This window comes from Lolium perenne, chromosome 1, assembly GCF_019359855.2.
Source record: "Lolium perenne isolate Kyuss_39 chromosome 1, Kyuss_2.0, whole genome shotgun sequence".
Lineage (NCBI taxonomy): Eukaryota > Viridiplantae > Streptophyta > Magnoliopsida > Poales > Poaceae > Lolium > Lolium perenne.
In genome coordinates this window covers 46,897,615-46,915,385 of record NC_067244.2, presented here as the reverse complement: position 1 = coordinate 46,915,385, position 17,771 = coordinate 46,897,615, and the positions used below count along the sequence as shown (strand labels likewise).

Here is a 17,771-nt window from a genome sequence, read left to right as displayed (position 1 = left end):
ATCACGCGGAGGAGACTGCACAGGTGGCGGAGGAGGCGGAGGTGGCCTGCTTGTTGGCTTCTCACCTGGAAACACAATGTTCTCCTTCCGCCATTGCACGGTGGTTCTACGGGCTTCTCCCAGTTCTTTGATTTCCCCATCTTCACCTGCAGGGTGCTCAAGCACCAACCCCTCATACTCTCTCAACACTTCATCCACCATCACAACAGCAAAGTCGTCTTGGACCGGACGGCAATGGTAAGACCTTGTAGGTAAGAGGATGCCGACCGCCGCCTTGAAGGATAGGTTGAAAACTTTAACATGCAGCTCACAAGGACGGCTCTCAGTGAGATCATCCACGGGGGGGTAGCGAGGAGGCTCGACCACCTGGTCATCATCATCATCATTATCCACCTGCTGAGAGGAAGCCACGCTGCTTTTCCGGTGTGGTTGAGATTGCAGTGGGGCGATGGCATTGAGCAGTGCAGGATCTACAGCCTGCCCCCGAGCCATCTGAGATGTAAGTACTTGGGTTACCATGGTTAATTGGGCTTGCATGGTGCTCATACCCTCCTCTAAGTTAGCCAGGCGGTCTGTTTCCCTTGCCTTCCTCCTCTCATGGCTTTTATCAGGAAATCTCTTCCTTTCCGCAGGAAAGCCATACTTCCACGGAACGGAGCCTGCTGTGCCTCGTGTTCGTCCGCCGTGTTCTTTGTTCCCAAGGGCGCGTGTCAGCTCATCGTTCTCTCTTTCGGGCTGGAACAACCCCGCCTCCACGTCCCTATGTGCCTTTTCCAGGGCATCAATGGGAACCTTCAGATGAGCTTTCTTATAGATGCACTTCCTGTTTCTGGATCCAACGTTCCCCCAATCCCGTAGAACCACTCCTTGCACCGTTCGATCCAACCGTGTGTCCCTAATCCGATCCCTTTATCGGTCGGTTCCGCCTCAGCTGCCTCCCACTTAGGACGGTTAGCCCTGTATCCACCTGGACCCAGAATTTGGTGATATAGCTTCAACGCAGCATTTGCCTTATTTATTTCCGACCTTCTCAAAAATTATTCTGACTCCGTGCTGTACTTCACGAATTCGTCCCAGTGATTTTTTACCTTCTCACTGTCCGGAGTCTTCTTTAACTTGATAAGGCGGCGCAATCTTTTCTTGTGGCTCTTGAATAGTTCGGCCATCTTCTTCTTGCCAAACTCGCGGAGGGCCTGCTCCATCTTGGCCTTCTCAGCGTCACCCCCCTCTTCGGGTACTATGTTGAAATGTGCCATGAGCTTGTTCATAATGCTGTTTTTGGCTACATCATCGATATAAAGACCTTGAGCTTCTTCCTCTGCGCAGACAGCACTAGTCCCTTCGGCTTGTGCCATTCTCGAACGGTGATCGGGACGTGGTCCCTAACAAGCACTCCGCATTGAGCTATAAATGCCTTTGCACCTTTCTCTGGAGCAATCGGTTTACCATCCTTGTCGATGTGGGTGATGTCGTACCTAACACCGTCATCCAACTTTTTGGCCGGGCCTCGCTTCCTCGACTTTACAGAAGAAGTGCTCGATCCGGAGGGCTAAAAAAGAAATAGTTCATAGTCAGTACAATTTCATTAGTTAATGCATCTAGTCGATCAACAGCGGCTTAATTAATTTATATACCTCGGTGATAACTACAGTTCGGGAGCCATTATGATGATCTTGTTCCTCACCGGCGCCACTAGGATCTTCTTCCTCAATATCCTCCGCTCCCTCACCGGAGTCATTCAAATAAGTTGCGGTGACATCGTCACCGCCATCATCTGGAATAACGTCGTCGTCGCGATCATCCAGTACCGTTTGCTATGAGTTCCTCCATGAAATTTTCTTGAATTTCATCTCTCTCCATGCTTTCTACAACGACCTGCAAGCTATACATAGGAACCATCATATGATCAAATTAAGGATAATGCGAAAACTGAAAATGGAGTTACATATGTGTAGTTCTTAACTAAGGATCGATAATATAGTGCTGAAAGCAGATACTGCAGTTACATGCATACATAGATCGGGTTCATGTTTATTTAACCCTAATACATATCAATCACTACTACAACCACTCAACCGCGCAGACCGGGTCCTAGAGGGCGCCGACCGGGTCCTGAGCCGCGCTGGGTGTGCCCCCAAAGCCACGGAACAACAACGGGAGCATAGCTAACATGAGATCCCCGCATAACGCTCCATCCGGTCCTATACATGTTGTCTAACGCGTACATGTAACGGCGAACGTGCTGGTCCTCCGCTTCAATGCGCTGAGCTACCTCCTCCGGCGGGGCCGGCTCCCTCTGAAATGACCGTGGCCCATAAGACCTCCACCAAAGAATATCCGGGTCGACAACGGGACCCGGATTCCGCACCAAGGTGCGCGACCCGGAAGCTAAGACCTCCCAGTGCCACCCCGGCGGAGCCCAGTCCCGGACCTCCCCCATCTGCTCCATCTCCTCGGTGAGAGTCAGACCACGGCCCGCCGGCTGTCACTGTCGCGGCATCGTAGCTACGAAAACAAATCATATATGTATACTAATATAAATAAAAAACATGATATTGTGCGAAATAAAAAACTTCACTACTTTGGTACGAACGCCGCGTTCCACGACCCTGTTTTGGGGGCGTCGGCAGAAGCGCCGGCGATACCGGCACCGCCACGGACTCGGCGCTCCTCCTCGCTCGCTCTTTCTCTATTTCGCGACCCTAAGTCTATGTCGCGGCGGCACCGCTACGGACTCGGCACCGCCACGGTCTAAGTCGTCGGCGCGCGGCGGCGCCGACACAAATGAATCTATTTTCTAACTTTTCTAACTTTTTCCTAACTAATTTTACTAACTTTTTTCTAACTAATTTTACTAACACTAACTAACTAATTTTCTAACTTTTCTCTAACTAATTTTACTAACACTAATTTTTCTAACACACTAACTAATTTTACTAACACACTAACACATTAACTAATAATTTTACTAACACACTAATTTTACTAACACACTAACTAATTTTACTAACACACTAATTTTAACTAAATTTTCACTAAAACTAACTACACTATTTTTTTTTTTGTGCGGGGTAAAACTAACTACACTTTAATCTAACAAATGAAAAAAAAAAAACCGGATCGAGGAGGCTTACCGGCGGAGGGAGAGGCGCGGTGGCGGCCGGCGGGGTCGGCGGCGGCGATGGCGGCGAGACGAGAAGAAGCGGAGGCGGGCGCGGCGGAGCGGGGCGCGGTGGCGGCGGACGGCGAGGGAGGAGTGGCGGAGGCGGCGGCGACGTGCGCGCGCGGGGAGAGAGAGAGGAGGCGGGGATGGTGCGGACGGCGCGGGTGGCGGCGGCGGCAATGGCGCACGGGAGGGCGGCGGCGATGGCGCGCGGCGGCGGCGGCGGCAGCGGCGTGGGCGCGCGCAGTTGGGCAGCCTGGCGGCGCTCAGCGCTTCGTCTCCGCGGGATTGATCGCCGCGGAGACGAAGTCCTTTCTTTTATACTCCCCCCCCCTTTGGACCCGGTGCGTTTTACAAACCGGGTCCAAAGACCTTTGGAGCCGGTTTGTAAAACAAACCGGGACTAAAGGCCTTTTTTGCTGCGTTTTCGCTGCGCGCGCAAAAAAGGCCTTTAGTCCCGGTTTGTAATACAAACCGGGTCCAAAGGCCAATTTTTTTAAAAAATTTCATTCCCGCCTTATTTCAAGTGAAAAAAAGCCACTGTCGCCACCGCCACCGCCTGCCCACCACCGCCACCGCCACCGCCTGGCCACCACCGTCACCGCCATGTACGGGCCACCGCCGTGCCTGGCCCCGCCGCTTCCCCGCGCCACCTGTCGCCGCCGCTTCCACGTGCCACGCCCCGCCGCTTCCCCGCGCCACCTGTCGCCAAACTTGCCGCGTCGCTGTGCTATAAAGCGCCGCGTGTGCGCGGAACCAAACATCGTCGTCGCCTCCGTTCATCCGTCGCCGGGATGCCGCCGCGCCGTCGCGGCTCGTCCGGTTTCCGTGGCGTCCGAGCGCGACCGAACGGTAGGTTCTACGCCGAGATGCGTGCCGGTGGCTTCCGGCTCACCCTCGGCACGTACAACACCCCGGAGCTGGCGGCGCGCGCTACGACGCGGCCGCATGGCGATTTCGGCGGCCACGGTGCGACATGAACTTCCCGGACGTTGAATCGCTAGAGGAGGCGGAGTTCCTCGCGCCGACGCCGTGCCTCGTCGGCGACGAGGACCGTCGCCGCCACCGCCAGGTGCAGCGCCGGATCGCAATCGCCGAGCACGACGAGGAGTTGATGCGCCGGTGGAGGGCGCGGTTCCCCAACGACGTCGACAACACCGCCGCGTTCTTCGCTGACCTCCGGGCACAACGCAGGTCCAACAGGCGCCATCGTCGGGCCGTCGCCGTGTTCGAGCTCGATAACCCGAATACAACTTGGGCCGACAACGACCCTCGGTGGGACGACATTTGGACCGAGACAACCTCCGACGACGAGTAGATCGACTAGACTAGTTGTTTATCTATTTTATTGTATTTTCAATAAAGTCGTTGTGTGACGCCGATGATGAGAAAAGTTTCCCGCAGATTACATGTGGAATTAAAGTACGTAACTCAACTGAAAATTAATTAAGATACATGGCCAGATAGTACTCGTGCCTAGCCCTATAGTACTCGTGCCTAGCTCAACTGAAAATTAATTAAGATACATGGCCAGATTCGACTGTTTCGAGTCATTCGGTCATACTCGTGCCTAGCCCTGTAGTACTCGCCACTTTGTAGTCGTCGTAGTCGCCGTCATCATCGTCGGCTGGCATCGGGGTCGCGGTAGTCAAACCTCGGCGGGAGAGCCCGCGGGGGGTGGGACTGAGGGTCGCGCAGGCGGGGGCCGCGGTGGGCCATGACGCCTGGAGAGTTCGGTCGCGCCACCACAGCCGACGGCCGGCCTCGTTGAAGTTCGAAGGAGGCGGGCCGCCCTCCTCGTGCACAGCGAGCGCCCTCTCACGCCGATTGATGAAGAAGCTCTCCCAAGTCGGGCTGTAGTCGGGATGCCACCGGGATTCCTCCGCTGCTCGGCGTGAGCTCGAAGTAGTAGTGGTTCGTGATGGCCATCTCGCGCGCCACACCTAGAGGGACAGGAGGGACCGGTACCCCTCCGACGCTCGGCAACCAGCCGGTAGGGACGCGGTAGCCCGGCGGGCAGGGGTAGTTCGACGCGCAAAGCGCCTCCGCCTCCCGGAGGGTTAGAGATACGATGGAAGCCATGTGACCTGGTGATGAGGTTTGCAGATATGAGTCTAGATGTGATATGTAAATGGAGGCCAAGCCAACATATATATAGTGAAAAAATGGCGGGAGGACGGAGGCGGGAAGCGATGGCAAGCGCGGGACGAAAAAGAGGCGGGAACGCAGGGGCGCCCAACACTGTCGGTGGGATAAGGACGTGTGGGTAACCTTTAGTCCCGGCTGGTGGGTACAACCGGGACTAAAGATCCTTTTTTGTGTCATCTAACAAAACTGTCGGTGGGATAAGGACGTGTGGGTAACCTTTAGTCCCGGCTGGTGGGTACAACCGGGACTAAAGATGTCGGCAGGATAAGAACGCATGGGTGGACGCCTTAGCTGCTCGATGAGATAAAGCATGTAGCGCACGACGCCCTGTCGAAGGAACAAGACAAAGTAGAAGAGGTGCCGTGCCTATAAAAGGAGCATCGATACGCCTTGCCAAGCCCCTGAACGACTACATCTCATCTAACAGTGTTGGGGAAAGGGTTGGGAAATCTCCCGTGGCGCATCTCCACTTTTAATATCTTACATACGATTACATGATTACACAAAAATAAATGGGAAATTGATTGCCATGTTGAGATACTCATTTGTGCCATGAACATTCTTCAATTAACTTGATGATGGAGCATCTTCATCATTTAATTAATCTTCTTCGGCCGTAACCATGGAGCATCTTCATCATTTAACTTGATGCTTGGATCAATGTTCACTCGAAGGGTGGAATTTCATCAAGCTGATTATAATCTTCGACATGTCTGTCTTGTCCTCCACTCCCACGATGTTTCTTTTTCGAGAAAGAACTATGTGGCGCTTTGGCTCATCGTTTGATGTATTTGTTTCCTTATGTTTTCTTTTTCTTGGTTTGGTAGACATATCCTTCACATAGAAAACCTGGGCCACATCCTTGGCTAGGACGAATGGTTCGTCTCTATACCCAAGATTGTTGAGATCCACCGTTGTCATTCCATACAACTTGTCTACACGAACCCCGCCTCCTGTTTTGTTGACCCATTTGCACCTAAACAAAGGGACCTTAAAAGAAGGTCCATACTCAAGTTCCCATATATCCTCTATGTAACCATAATATGTGTCATTTGGGCCTTCATTCATTATTGCATCAAAGCGGACACCACTGTTTTGGTTGGTGCTCTTTTTATCTTGGGCGATCGTGTAAAATGTATTCCCATTTATCTCGTACCCTTGGAAAGTCACTACGATCGAAGATGGTGTCTGGGCAGCAAGTACAACTGATCTTCAATATGTTTGTTATTCAGGAGATGTTTTTGCAACCAACCGCCGAAAGTCGACATGTGTTCACGTCTAATCCAATCGTTCGACTGCCCCCGGGTTCTGGGAGCGTAGAAAGTTCTTGTGGTCACCGATATACGGAGCCACCAAGGTGGAACTTTGTAGGACCGTGTAGTGTGCTTGAGTCAAAGAAATCCCGTCCCTACATATCATTGATTTCCTTCCTAGCGTGCCTTTTCCACTTAGTCTCCCTTCATGCCGCGATTCGGGAACACCAATCGGCTTAAGGTCAGGAATAAAGTCAACACAGAATTCAATGACCTCCTCTGTTCCATAGCCCTTGGAGATGCTTCCTTCGGCCTAGCACGGTTATGAACATATTTCTTCAAGACTCCCATGAACCTCTCGAAGGGGAACATATTGTGTAGAAACACGGGACCGAGAATGGAAATCTCATCGACCAGGTGAACGAGGAGATGTGTCATAATATTGAAGAATGATGGAGGGAACACCAGCTCAAAACTAAAGAGACAGAGGACCACATAAATCTGCAAAATCGGTAGAATTACTGCATTTATTACCTTCGAGAAATTGCATTGAGGAATGCACATAGCTTCACAATGGGCGGTCGAACATTTTCCGGTAGAAGCCCCCTCAATGCAATCGGAAGCAACCGTGTCATTATCACGTGACAGTCATGAGACTTCAAGTTGGAATGTTTTCTTCTCCATATTTATTATTCCCTTTATATTGGAGGAGAAGCCGGACGGGACCTTGATACTGCTAAGACATTCAAAAAATATTTCCTTCTCTGCTTTTGTAAGAGCGTAGCTGGATAAATGACGTCCTTTAACTCTCTCATGCAGCTTTTTGGGGTCTTTCCAACGTTGCTTTGGTCCTCCCGTGCTTCGGTGTATCTTTTGTCTTCCCGTACACACCCGGAAAGCCTAGCAGGTTCACGCAAAGATTCTTCGTCACGTGCATCACATCGATTGAAGAGCGGACCTCTAAGACTTCCCAATAGGGTAGATCCCAAAATATAGATTTCTTCTTCCACATGGGCGCGTGTCCGGCATCGTCATTCGGAACAGACCGTCCGCCAGGACCCTTTCCAAATATTACATCTAGATCCTTGACCATACCAAATATATCAACACCATCACGATGGGAGGCTTCCTCCGGTGATCAGCCTCACCGTTGTAATGCTTGCCTTTCTTTCTTACGGGATGGGTAAGCCTAAGAAATCGACGATGCCCCAGTACACGACCTTCGACCTTTTTCCAAATAATCACCTTCGAGCTCCTGTTAACAGTGTGTGCAGGCATTGTATCCCTTGTTTGACTGTCCTGAAATGTTACCAAGAGCAGGCCAGTCATTGATGGTTACGAAAAGCATCGCTCTTAGGTCAAATTCCTCCTGCTTGTGCTCGTCCCACACACGTACACCTGCTAGGGACCACAGCTGTAGAAGTTCTTCGACTAATGGCTTCAGGTACACATCAATGTCGTTCCCGGGTTGCTTCGGGCCTTGTATGAGCACTGGCATCATAATGAACTTCCGCTTCATGCACAACCAAGGAGGAAGGTTATATATACAAAGAGTCACGAGGCCAGGTGCTATGGCTGCAGCTCTGCTCTCCAAAAGGATTCATGCCATCTGTCGAGACCAAACCGTAAGTTCCTTGCATCCTGTGCAAAGTTTGGGAACTCTCTATCGATTTTCTCCATTGGGAGCCATCAGCAGGTGCCTCAACATCACGTCTTTCTTACGGTCTTCTTTGTGCCATCGCAACAACCTAGCATGCTCTTTATTTACGAACAAGCGTTTCAGCCGTGGTATTATAGGAGCATACCACATAACCTTGGCAGAACCACTCTTCCCGGGGCGCTCGCCCTCAACATCACCAGGGTCATCTCGTCGATCTTATACCGCAATGCGGTGCACACCGGACATGCATCCAAATTCTCGTACTCATCGCGGTAGAGGATGCGATCATTAATGCATGCATGTATCTTTTGCACATCTAATCCTAGAGGGCAGACAATCTTCTTCGCTTCGTACGTCTTTGGCGGGCAATTCGTTACCCCTTGGAAGCTTCCTCTTAATTATTGTCGGCAACTTTCCAAATCCTGAGTCGGTGACACCGTTCTGCGCCTTCCATTGCAACAATTCCGGTGTCTTTGCCTAGCTTTTTATGGCCATCTTCGCAAGTTGGGTATAACAATTTGTTGTGATCTTCTATCATCTTGTCGAAGGCCAACCTTTCCTTTTCAGTTTCACATTCTCTCCTTGCATCGGCAATGGCCCGGCCAAGATCATCATCAGCGAGGCTCATCTGGTGCCTCTTGATCTTCTACTTCATTGTCTTCATTGCCTTCTGCGGTATCATCGTATTCGGGAAATTGGGATAACCGTCATCATCCTCTTCCTCTTCGTCATTGTCTTCCATCATAACCCCTCTTTCTCCGTGCTTGGTCCAACAATAGTAACCGGGCATGAAACCGGATCGCGAGAAGGTGGCTGTGAATGAGACTCGAGCGAGCGTAATTTACGGTATTCTTGCAGTCCACACATGGACAATACATGAAGCCACCATGTTTGTTTGCCTCCGCCACGGCCATAAAATTATCCAGGCCCGCAGTGAACTCGTCAAACCGTCGGTCAATGTACATCCATTGCCGATTCATCTGCATGATATAATTAAGCTGATCAAAACCATTACAGAACATCACGATGTATATATACACATGCATTTTATCAATTGCAGATGAAAAGGATAAAGTTGTTAACCTCGATGAAGAAGAAAAAAGCAAGTTAAGTATGGCTTGATTTGTGTAAACTCAAGTGGCAAATCCTCTTAAGCATTTCATCGAACACCTCTTGTGCATGTGAAGAAGAGAGGAAAGCAACACACCCCTCTTGTGAAGATAGTGAAAAAATGGCTAAGTGTGGCTCACACTTGGGCAGGGGCAAGGTTATATAGCCAGAGGGGGGCCTTTGGACCCGGTTTGTCATACAAACCGGGACTAAAGGGTTCCCCAGGCTGACACGGCCTGCCGCGCCCTGCGGGTGGACCTTTAGTCCCGGTTTGTATGACAAACCGGGTCCAAAGGCCGCTACAGGACAGGCGCGAGCAGGTGGGGTCGTCCTGGGCAGAAACGAACCGGGTCCAATGGGGACATTGGACCCGGTTTGGTTCAGCAGTGGGTCATTTGCTTGGGTCCAAAGGCCTCTTCTCCACTAGTGTTGGTAGCATTGCTGATAGGTGACAATAGCCCATGCTCTGCTGCCCTGCATGTAACCAATGTCACAACTTTCATTGCGATCACAAAAAGCTTCGGAGATAAGGGATGTCCCTGTCTCAGACCATGGACATGTACAATTTTCCTGCCGGGCACCCCATCAACCAAGAGTCACGAGATATGCACCTGCTGGATTGCAATTATCTTGAGCATGACAATATCATAACACGCTGCGCTCGTGTGAATCGTGAGATAGAGATGTTACCATCCGACGAGACGACATGTTGGAATAGTCTAGCTTACGCTGCTAGTCCTTTCCTATACACACACGCAAAACATTTTCTGAAAGCACTATTACTCCAACCTATCCAAATTCATACAAGAAACCAGATACGAGCGATCGACATTTTGCTAGAAAACCACTTGGAATGGGTCGCTTTGTAGCGTCAGGGACGATTAACGACAAACGACCTGCAGTTATTACTTGATTCGTCCCATCTGGCTTACCTAGGAGAAAGTTAGTGTGACTAAATATATACGGACAAGCTCCATAAAATATACTCCTAGTTGTCAATCAAGATTAATCAAAAAATCATCCAGCTTGATACATGTGGATGTACTTTAATTGGAAGACACCGTCAACTAAGAAATTGCATCGTTAATCTTCTTTGGAAAGACATCTAGCACACCAAATACGATGAAATTATCGACTAGGAAAAATTGCAAAACAAAAAATATCTGGCTGTCTTTGAAACATGTCGTTCGATAAAGATTTATAGTGCTCATGTAGACAACGTGGCGACTAGATCTCGAGATGTTGATGGTCTTTCCGAGGTTGGCGGTGGTATTCGACGTGCCCTCCACCATGATGGTCTTTCCGGCTCGATAGGTTCTACAACGATGTCTCTTTAAAGGCATTGAGTCATGTTTTCGTTGACAAGCTCTACGCATGACGCCTCATAAGGAGGTATTAAGTCATACTGCTGCCAGCAGATGCTTTGCACCGTGACTCTGGCGGAGGTGTCAAGTCATGCAATTTTTGCTAGATCAAAGGTGATGTGGCCGTTATTAGAAGCGAGGTGGTACTAGTGGTATTTCTTCTTGAGGCTTGGCCTAAGAGTTGTGTACTTTTTGTTTGCTTCAGTCTTGTAACATAGGGTTAGTAGTGTCTAGTGAAGTTACTGCCGCGAGGCATACAATCCAAGCTTTTCTTTTTTGGTTGACTTTGTTTGGCTGCTAGTTCTGAAAATAAATAATATATGGTGGTGTGCATCAATGGATGCACGGGGTGTTATCCTCCTATTCGATTTTTTTACTAGAGTAGCTTCATGTTCTAAACCGACTTAGATCTTAAACCTGTATTTAGCACTTATATAGTATACTCTTAAATAAAAATTAATAGTACGAAAGTGGTTAATTTCCTCGGAAATACTACTGATGTGCCATGTGATTCAAAAGTATATATGCCATCTATGTATAAAATTATCGGAAAAGAACACCGGTAGCTAAATCTAGCATTTGACTAAACCATATATATATGTTCAAAACAATGATCTTTGGATGATTGGATATTTACACCCCAATGTCCAAACCAATGATCTTTTGATAATTGGAGATCTATATGACTGTACATATTTGTGCACAAACTAGACTTTTAACTTGGGCAGACATGATGAAAAAGGGCGTGTGAAATGTAAAGACTTCATACATGTATGTTTACTGGAAAATATATTTTGCCTTAGGACCACTTTGCGTCTCTTTAATCATCCATGGATGTGAAGTGAGTGGAGGAAGATGATGTGTCCTGTTAACAAAACATGGGGTCAATTTGGGAGTTTCGGTTAATACTCTTTTTTTTTGCAACATCGTCTAAACAAATAAGAATTCACTAGGAAAGAGGTAAGCACAACTCTTTCCAGTCTTCCAGTGTTACATGCTAGCTTGAGTGAGAATACACTCCCTTTGACGGTTTGTGTGCAGGCAACGTACACAGTGTGACTATCCGACATTTTGGAAGGAGTCTAGCTATGTGACTGCTTCTACCAAACCAAAGTCAGTAGAAAGTGCTGTCCCGACAACTGGTAGAAACAGTGGCCGGCGGGGATGGATCGAGCCATGTGATGCACGCTCAGGCTCAGCGCGCGAGCTAGCATGCATGAACCGGCCCTACCCACGTAAGCAAAACCCTAGGTACCCATCTAGCCCTAGCCAATCAATCATTCGGCACCAAGCCCAGCCCAACCCAGCCCTGGCCCGGTTCCGTCTGTCTCCCTCCAAAGCCCTATAAAAGGCACCCTTCTCCGCGGCGTAGCAGTGTGCCTTGAGCTGATCGATCGCCCACTGTGCCACTCACACACCACGTAGTTAAGTCTGCTAAGCTGAGCTAGCTAGCTAGCACACTCACCGGCCGGCGAGCATGGCGGCAGCCGGAAAAGCTGCTGCTGGACGTCCCAAGATGGGGGAGGAGAAGCTGATCATTCGGTCCGAGAAGGTGCGGCTCTTCGACATCCTGTCGATGATGATCCTGCGGCGGCCCATCACCAGCTACGCCTTCGTCGACGTCGGCGACGAGACGGCCCGAGACATCGGCATCACACCCGGCGACATCTTCGTCAAGCTCACCGAGATCATCCAGAAGGTGCTTGCCTCCATCTACACGCCAGCCAAGTGGCTCGGCATCGTCGTCGAGTTCTTCCTCAACTTCGTCGCGCTGAACGGAGGCCTGCTCGGCATCCTATGGAACATCGTCAGATGTACGTATCCACGAATATAGTATGCGCACATATACTTATACGCGGTTATGTCTTAATCAACTCATGCATGATCTACTTGAAATAAGGGCCTACAAAAACTGAGACGAAGATCTGTATAAACTGACGATCGACTTAAATTTGGCTTAATTTAAATTAATTAACCGTGTCACAAAATGTAGCTAATTACAAACGTCTAACTACATATATCTACATATAAATGAGTAATGGACCAACATGCTGAGATCGAATGTCGGAAACGTATATTGAACGAGGCATGCAAGGATAATGACTGTCCCAGGTAAGTTTGTGAGACAGAACGATTACATGTATGATCTCTCTCTCTCTCTCTCTCTCTCTCTCTCTCTCTCTCTGTGTGTGTGTGTGTGTGTGTGTGTGTGTATTTTCCCCAATTATTTCTTCTTTGCATTTTCTACTTATGTGGTGTTTTAAGGGGTGTTAATTTAACAAAGTATGTGTCTTTCATCTATGTGCTAATTAACTTGATTTAACCGTATGTAAAGCTTACATATGTGCATTATTATTTTGGACTATTTTCTGTAAACTAAATTGTGTCACCATTTTTCATGTTTTTATTTTTTTCTTACAACCTGCGCATATGGGTGTGTGTTTGTGCTTGTGTGATCTTCGCATTTCTTCTGTATGGTTATTTTTACGGTGCTTAATTTTCTGTTAATTTAACATAGTGCCACACTTGTGTTATGTCTAATAATCTTACACATAAAACCATGATGTTAAACTTCGTGTATTTCAATTTTTACAGCTCCCTCCGAATCTCTTCATTCGCTAATTTAAAAAAAATCGATAATAATCATACTGATAACATATGTTTAATTTAAAAAATTAGATATGGTGTACATGCATGTACATGTGTAAAACATCATGCATGTATTTGAAAGGGAGTTTAACACACGCCACCATATCTCTTCGCATGTTTTCCATGCATTATCTCGGTTTTTGTTTTTTACCTTTCAACGTTTTGTCCTAATCCACGCATGCCTATATTACACATTAATTTGCATGCACGTGTCTACCACGGAAATCGCTTGAATGTACATATGCACGCATGTCATCTTGGCACTGTCATTATCCAGTACAGTTTTGTTAACGAAGCAGGTCGCAGCTACAGCGTTGCTAGAATTTGGCACCTTGTACCAAAGTACAAGCCATGATTTGATAACCTGACCGTACTTGTCATTAAATCAAACGGAGCACGCCATGCATGATAGCAACACTACTACTACCAAATCTGAATTTGGCATGGGGATGATATGCAGTTAAGCTGGTGATCCCGCGGCGCGACGCTGCGAACTTCCGGACGATGATCGGCATGATTGACGGGCGGACGGAGCTGAAACCGGCGCCGGAGACGTCCGCCGGCGACATGAGGCAGCTACAGGTGCTCAACGTCCTGGTCTCCGGCGAGGTCGCCGACCTGGAGAGCGGGTACGTGACGGACGGGACGCCCCTCATCGTGCGGACGTACCTGATCCTCGAGATCACCGTCATGGCGGCCAAGATCGCCTACGAGAACGCCGCCTTCGTCGAGAACGTGGTCAACAATGTCTGGAAGGTAATCACACACATAAAATGATCCACAGTAATACAGTAGATATAATCACCACTGTACGTATATAACTACACATGACATCACTAAAGGATTAATAAAAAAAACGTGGAGACAAGTGAGATACAAGTGATGGACGAATCAAATGATGAGAATGTGTACAAGTGGACTAGCTAGTTTTGCGGAGAATGGGGCAGCAACTGTTCTAGGACATCATCAATCATATTGGGACAAGTACACATGCATGTTTTTTTTTTTCATGCATGTAAGATCTCACTCGACTTAGACGATTAACATCATCCAAATAGATGTTACAATCTACTTGCGGCTCATGTGCAACTTATATATAGACCAACAAGAATTAAAAAGTACCCCATCCATGCACAAATGTAAGATTTTTTAGACACATTTAAATTAGATTAAATACAAATTAAGAGGAGTGAATTTATACACTAAAAATAGACTAGATACACACAAAAACGAGTGAACCTTTAAAATACCTTAAACGTCTTATAAACCAAACTGACTAGTGAGAGAGTATATTCAATTGTCTGGATACTTAGAATTAGCAAATCTGAGAAAAATATTATTGGCATCTGCTTATTCTGACACACGAGTTGTCTGTTTACATATCTATATATAATTATATATCGATCTAATCTAACGTACTATTATTTTTGTGATTTGCAGTTTAATTTCGTGGGGTTCTACAACGGCTGGAACAGTAAGTAGCAAGCTAATTAAGCTAGCACGAAATTAATCAAGAGATCGTTAAGCTTATTATTAATTATCTGTATGCATGTAATGTTGGTGGATGCAGAGTTCTTGAAGGAGGAGACGACGCAGGCGTTCGTGTTCACGGACCGCCCCGAGGACGCGAACGTGGTGGTGGTGGCGTTCCGCGGCACGGAGCCGTTCAACATGCAGGACTGGTCGACGGACGTGAACCTGTCGTGGCTGGGCATGGGCGCCATGGGCCACGTCCACGCCGGCTTCCTCAAGGCGCTCGGCCTCCAGGAGGAGGACGGCAAGGACGCCAACCGCGCCTTCCCCAAGGACGCCCCCAACGGCGCCGCCCCGATCGGCAAGACCATCGCCTACTACAAGCTCCGGGAGGTGATCCGCGAGCAGCTGAAGAAGCACCCGGGGTCCCGGCTGGTCATCACGGGCCACAGCCTAGGCGGCGCGCTCGCCGCCGTCTTCCCGGCGATCCTCGCGCTGCACAAGGAGACGGACATCCTCAGCCGGCTCGACACCGTGCAGACCTACGGGCAGCCCCGGGTCGGCGACGACACGTTCGCCAAGTACCTCGCCGCCGAGGTGGCGAAGGTGGCGGCGACGTACTACCGGATCGTGTACCGCTACGACGTCGTGCCGCGGGTGCCGTTCGACATCCCGCTGATCGCGGAGTTCGCGCACGGCGGCACCTGCATCTACTACGACGGCTGGTACGACGGCAAGGTACTCCCCGGCGACGCGCCCAACCCCAACTACTTCGACCCGAGGTTCCTGCTGTCCATGTACGGGAACGCGCTGGGGGACCTGGTGAAGGGCGCCTTCCTCTGGGTCAGGGCCGGCAAGGACTACCGCGAGGGCGCCGTCTCGCTGCTGTACCGCGCGTCCGGGCTCATCGTCCCTGGCCTCGCCTCGCACAGCCCCAGGGACTACGTCAACGGCATCCGCCTCGGCCGCATCGAGGCCAAGCAGGTCTGAGATGGACGACGGCGGAGCCACGACGCCGGTGAGAGTGACGACGATGAGATCGATCTCATCTTCTCTAGAGAGAGACACGATGAATGAATTACAGTAATAAGTTGTGTTTTGGGTGTGCGTGTCGTCGCGTTTGTGCGATATTTATCAAGTGTGCTGCCTATGTATGTGTTCTTTGAAATGGAAGTTGTATCCCTTCTTATGCATCAAAATAAAACATTTTTTAATAATTATTCACGGAAGACTTATCACATCGATCAACCTGAAGTTACCTTCCTTGCAACAAGAGTCGCAACACCTGTAAGTCAAATTTTTTTTTTTTTTGAGGGTTTACAGCTCCTTTTATTACTCAATCATCATAGGTACAATAGCAATGTCTGGGGAATTAAGGAGCCACATGTGGCGACCATGCTCAAGAGAAATGTGACTATGGGCTAAATTATGAACATGCATATTGGACTTTCTTCCTTCATGGTTGAAACTAACTGAAGCAAAAGCTGAACTGCGCTAGTTAATCTCACAGAGGACAGAAAAGTAGCTTCCTCTGCTCCCTTCCTTGATAGCATTGACAACTTCCAGGCAGTCTGATGCAAGAATAATTCTGTTAACGTGAAGATCAGAGCAGAGAGCAAGTCCTTCACGGCAAGCTATCGCCTCCAAAGTTGCAGGATCAGCAATCCCTTGAACTGCTAGGACAGAGGCACCAAGAAAAGCTCCATGTTCATCCCGAAAATTGCTGCAACGACCCCTCTGTTCCCATACTTAGATACCGTAGCATCAACATTTACCTTTACTGCACTGCTTGGTGGCGCGATCCAGGGGGCAGCCGGAGGTACTGCAGGAACTTGCAATCGAGGTTTGTTGATTGTTTGAATCTGGTTCAGTTCGGCTAGATAATTTGTGATAAAACCATAGACTGTTAGAGGGCTCTGAAAAATTTCTTCGTGTATTGCTTTCCTTCTGGCACCCCAAATTGCCCAGAGCGTGATAATTACCTTGGTGAACTTTTCGTGTGACAGTGTGTCAATCAGGAAGAACAGCCAATCCTTGGCATTGCCACAATTGTTTATGCTTATGTGCTCAGTCACTTCTTCATCGACTAGAGCCGAAACACATCTTGCCATGGTACAATTCATGAACGAGTGTCTCCAATCATCACTTGTAGCTGCGCAGAATGGACACCTAGGGGTTGTAGCCATGTTCCGATGGTGGCGAACTGATCCAGTTGGGATGGACTGATGAGCTAGTCGCCATAAGAAGACCCTAATTTTGCTTGGGACCTTCGTTTTCCAGAGAGTGGTCCATGCTTTCTGCTCAGTGCTCGATGAAGAGCTAGCTGGACGCCCTGCCAGCCAATCTTCTCTGCATTTTTTGGTAGAAACCAACAACCTGTATGCTGATCGGACAGAAAACAATCCCGTTTTTTCAAAGTGCCATGCCCAAGTGTCACTTTGGTTAACTGTGCTCAAAGGAATAGACTTTATAACTTCTATGTCCATAGGTAGGAAATGCATTGTTAGCATCTTCCATTCCCCCTCAGTATGTTCTATAAGTTCAGAAACCATTGTCGGACAGTGAACAGTACCAGTTGCTGCAACGGGGCGCAGTCTAGTGCTGCGAGGGAGCCAATTCTCATTCCATATGGATGTAGTGTTGCCATCACCAATGCGTCGGATCAGGCCAAGCTTGAGAGCATATCTTCCTTCCAATATCGCCCGCCAAACTTGTGAAGGCCTAGTGCCAAGGCCGGCTGTCATAATATCGCAGTGAGGGAAATATACAACTTTTAGAATTCTAGCACTCAGAGTTTGAGGAGCTTGAAGAATTCGCCAAGCCTGTTTGGCCAAGAGGGCCAAGTTGAAAAGTTCCATATCCTTAAAGCCTAGACCTCCCATATACTTAGGCATTATTAGAACATCCCAGGATACCCATGCAACCTTTCTCTTTCCATCCTTGCTCCCCCA

The 17,771-nt window shown here is 48.7% G+C and overlaps 1 protein-coding gene across 1 annotated transcript; it reads left to right on the top strand.

Annotated features, from left to right (window-relative positions):
• The first annotated feature begins 12,077 nt into the window (after positions 1 to 12,077).
• On the top strand, positions 12,078 to 16,040 carry LOC127348703 (triacylglycerol lipase OBL1). Its single transcript, XM_051374639.1, has 4 exons — positions 12,078 to 12,512; positions 13,808 to 14,103; positions 14,788 to 14,821; positions 14,918 to 16,040. Exons 1-4 carry the CDS (start codon positions 12,176 to 12,178, stop codon positions 15,808 to 15,810), a joined length of 1,560 nt encoding a protein of 519 aa, XP_051230599.1. The 5' UTR covers positions 12,078 to 12,175; the 3' UTR covers positions 15,811 to 16,040.
• The last annotated feature ends 1,731 nt before the right edge of the window (positions 16,041 to 17,771 follow it).

Coding starts and splice junctions, on each gene's coding strand:
- LOC127348703 (XM_051374639.1), top strand. CDS start 12,176: ATGGCGGCAGCCGGAAAAGCTGCTGCTGGACGTCCCAAGATGGGGGAG. Junction 14,104..14,787: donor TGGTCAACAATGTCTGGAAG/GTAATCACACAC, acceptor TGTGATTTGCAG/TTTAATTTCGTGGGGTTCTA. Junction 14,822..14,917: donor GTTCTACAACGGCTGGAACA/GTAAGTAGCAAG, acceptor TGGTGGATGCAG/AGTTCTTGAAGGAGGAGACG.